The following is a 4,082-nucleotide window of genomic DNA, read 5'->3' on the forward strand; positions in this document are numbered from 1 at the left end:
TTGCTTTCCCACTGAAAGTAAAAAATAATAATTTTTGGTTATGTGTTTGATTCAAATTCGTTTGAACCACACTCAAATCATTTAATGGTATGAGAATAGTGGTGAAGGTCATTCGGTTGAAAGCCGGGAATGCCAATGATCTGTCTAACCCAAAACACTTGTGCGATTTTGGGAAAAAAATTATTGCTCTAAATATCACAAATCGGCTCGGTTTTCAAAATTTTATTTTTCTGTTGTGTAAGAAAACTATTTTTGAATCGGATTTTTTCCAACAATTATACCCCTACCTCGGTTGGGACACGTGATAGCATGAGAAGTGGCCTTAAAGACACCCGCGGATGACTCCCCGTCTAATACCATCTAGTTGGTCACCCAATGAACAACCACCCACATGCCTCACACTGTCAGTAGGAAAGCCACCCTCCATCAGGCCACCCGCTTTTAGTGGTATGCTGTTATCCCCAATAAGGGACCACTAAGGGACTACTGAGGCTTAACAATCTCGTACTATCTTAGCAAAAGAAATGTTAAAGCAAGCTCACACAGTACTATTCTTGACAATAATAGATATATAATGGACCTACCACCTGGCCGATCACATCGAATGGGCCACCATCCATACTATCGATGATGTGTCGCTATCAGGAATGGAGACCTCCACCCACAAAAGATCTTTTGGCCCTTAAAACCCTAAGCACTCCCCAATTCTCCTCCTCCCCTAAATACTCCAGCTCTTCGCCTATAACAAGTGAACCAATGTCCTCATTATTACCATTGTCTCCTCCTTAGTTCCTTGTTGAACACTAATATCAACCCTCCTTAAAAAAAGAGAAGAATTTGATAGGATTTCAACGTCTAACCTTGCATTTAACTTTGACCATATTCTTTATCGTATTAAATTGGAAAGTTAAACAATCCTAAATTAGTTTTTAAAGCAATCTATCTTTGTCCGAAACAAGCAGCTTTTGATTAAATCATGGACCACGACAAGTGCTCATTTATTAGGGCTTTGCTAACTCGTAACCAATATATCCTCACTGCTCAACTGTTTTTCCTCATTCGGATTAAAATGGACGGTCCACATTAACCCACTTCATCTGCCTCATCAATGAACCAGATTGTTCCAAAAAATTATTAGTAAGCTATAGCTACCCTATTAAATTCCCCCACTCAATCCATCCACCAAAGCTGCTCTTCTCAATATATAATAGCTTTCATCACCATCATCATAATTACCAAAGTTATATTATATTATTCGCATTTAGAAGGGTTGGATGTCAATATGTTTTTTTTTTAAATTATATGCACATAAAATCTTAAACACAAACCCTTCGAGGAGGGAAAATAAAATCTCAAATATATTAATTACTGAAACAAAACAAGTCCCCACTTCATTAAAATATTTGGTATTTATTCTTTTCTTGAATGATAATAAATTTGAAAATTTTTGATATACTAAAATGATTTAGTGCATTCAAAGATTTTTATCTCCCTTTTGATACGATCTCTCTATGAGACAAAACTTAAATATAATTATATATATATAAAATGACTGGAGCCTTAATTATATTATATACCACTAGACTAGACTAAAAGAAGTCATTCGGCCTTGAAATATTCTATTCTGAGCATTTACCAGGCTTCAACTTCGGATCTTGAGCCCTCTTTAGAAATTAGAGATCTACTAAGTTTAGCTGACAACGCACACACCCACCCATCAGTCCCCCAAATCAAAATGTTGAGTGACAGTAAGGACGAGGAGCTTCAGCATCAGAAAGGCCTCCAAATCAAGCAAGATGACAAGTTCTTCAGCAGGCTCATGTCTAAAGAAACTTCAATGGCTAACTCTTCTTGCAGGGTCTACTATGGCGGAGCTTCGGGTGCTGTTCCATTCATGTGGGAATCACACCCTGGAACCCCAAAACATCCTTCATGTGACACTGCTATTCCTCCTCTTACTCCACCTCCTTCATATTATTCCTCATTCAACTCCAAATCCAAGCAGACAAAGGGCTTGAAATCCACCCTTTTGAACTCTATCTTTCCCAGGCTTATCACTGCTAGGAAATCCCAGGCTTCCCCTTCTTCTTCTTCTTCACGCTCTTCTACGTCATCTTCATCGTCTTTATCACCATGCTCGTCGTTGCATGATGCTGGTTCTTCACCATTGCCTAAATCTTCAATTAATCGAAAGCTATTTCATAGGCAGATGAGCTATTTTTCATGTTCGAGGTCGCCAGTTCATAGCTGCATGGATGATGATGATCATCATCATGAAAATGAAGGGCTTGGATCACCAACTTCGACATTGTGTTTTGGGGTTAAACCAAGAAACCTGAATGTGTTTAAAGGATGTCAGTCAATGATAAACATGAAGAAAGCATTGCTCTCAATGGTTAGCCATGGTTCAGGTCAAGGTACTAGTAATTAATTTAAGCATTGCCTTTGACTTTGAATTATGTTCTTAATTTGTGGATTTTCCCTTCTATTTTTCTTCTTCTTTTGGTTTTGGTTTTGGTGTATTTGTAGAGAGATGCTATTTATTTCTACTCTTTGCCTCCACTGTTTCAGATGTATGATTGTTGTGTTTGGGCTATCAAATTTTCATCATTGAACAGTTTGTTCAAACTCATCATCATCCAATGCTTGCCATTGTGATATATATAATAAGTACATTTATCCTATTGTTTATGTAATTATGTACCAATTAATGCATGGCTACCGACAATTTTTATTTATTCAAGGTTCCTTGATGAATATATAATTAACAATATGCAATTATATCAGCACAACTTCAATCTTTTTTCTTTCTGAGAACATTTGTGTTAGCTTAGCTTATGCCTATAGGCCCTCATTTAAGGACTATTTAATAATTTAGAAAAATAACTTCAAAGTAAATGTGTTAATACACTGATTAAAATTTACATATTTATTTTTGGAAATTTTATTTAAAAATATATTTCCCCCACACTCTCCTAACTTTCATGGCTGTTCACGTGGTAGTTAGGTATTTAATGAAAGTGAACCTTTTTTTTTTTTGCAAGTTAATGCCATTAAATACATATGTGGAGCATTAATTTACTGTACAGCCTTCCACCGTCTGTCTACTTTTCACATAGCACGAGAAAACTAGTCCGTAAAAAATTGTTGTTTAAATTAGGGTGAGCATTCGATCGAATCGAATCGAAAATTTTCGAGTTAATCGAGTTTTCGAATCTCATTTTATCATCCTAACTTTATTTGAAGTTTTCTCGAATCGAGTCGAGTGAGATGGAATTAGAATCGAATATATTTGTTCGAGTTAAATTTTAAAAAATAATTTTAGGTCTTTGTAACCATTGTCACCTATCGTAATAAAATTTGTCCACCTTAATCAAATTTTTTATTAACTTTCATCACCTCATAATTTATTTATTAAGTTTTATATACTGGTTAGCTTATTTGTTTGCTTAGTTGTTTCAGTTATCTTCAGATTCTTGTCACTATTTATTTTGGAATTAAAAAATATATTAAATATAAAAATATGATTTTAATAAAAGTTATTTAAAAATAAATGTGAAATGATACCAATATAAAATTTAACACGAATATTTATGGCATAATTAAGAATTCAATTTTAATATAAATATTCAATATGACTGTTGACACCATTTTTTTTATGGAAACGGGTCGACTTGGGTTTTGAAAAAGAAACGGGAGTCGCCACCAATCCTTTTTGATGAGGTGTGATTGGATCACCTTGAAAAGTCGTTGTTTTTAATAAACGATTTGATTTTATTAAAACAACGGTTTTGGTCCACAAAATTCAGAAAAATGGGTTCGGGAGTCGGTTACGCACGAGGAAGGATTAGCACCCTCGATACGCCCAAAATTGGTACCTAGTTGATTACTTAATGTCTTAATGTCGAAAATTGAGAATCTTGGAGAATTTTAAAAATACGATCCTTGTATTAAAATATTAAAAAAATTCAAGAAAAGGGGCATATTTCACGTTATTCGAGAAAGAGAATCATATCCAGTAAGTTAGGACACAATGTCTCGAATTCACGATATTTGAATGAAAAATGCTTAAAAGATATTTA

General features: G+C 34.6%; 1 protein-coding gene across 1 annotated transcript; it reads left to right on the forward strand.

The window, feature by feature from the left end:
• The first annotated feature begins 1,397 nt into the window (after positions 1 to 1,397).
• Positions 1,398 to 2,738, forward strand: LOC107931546 (uncharacterized). Its single transcript, XM_016863468.2, has one exon. The coding sequence runs from the start codon at positions 1,736 to 1,738 to the stop codon at positions 2,429 to 2,431; it is 696 nt and encodes a 231-aa protein (XP_016718957.1). The 5' UTR covers positions 1,398 to 1,735; the 3' UTR covers positions 2,432 to 2,738.
• The last annotated feature ends 1,344 nt before the right edge of the window (positions 2,739 to 4,082 follow it).

The sequence above is a fragment of the Gossypium hirsutum genome, chromosome D04 (assembly GCF_007990345.1).
Source record: "Gossypium hirsutum isolate 1008001.06 chromosome D04, Gossypium_hirsutum_v2.1, whole genome shotgun sequence".
NCBI classification, from domain to species: Eukaryota; Viridiplantae; Streptophyta; class Magnoliopsida; order Malvales; family Malvaceae; genus Gossypium; species Gossypium hirsutum.

Excerpts from the sequence above, each read along its gene's own strand:
- LOC107931546 (XM_016863468.2), top strand. The coding sequence starts at position 1,736 with ATGTTGAGTGACAGTAAGGACGAGGAGCTTCAGCATCAGAAAGGCCTC.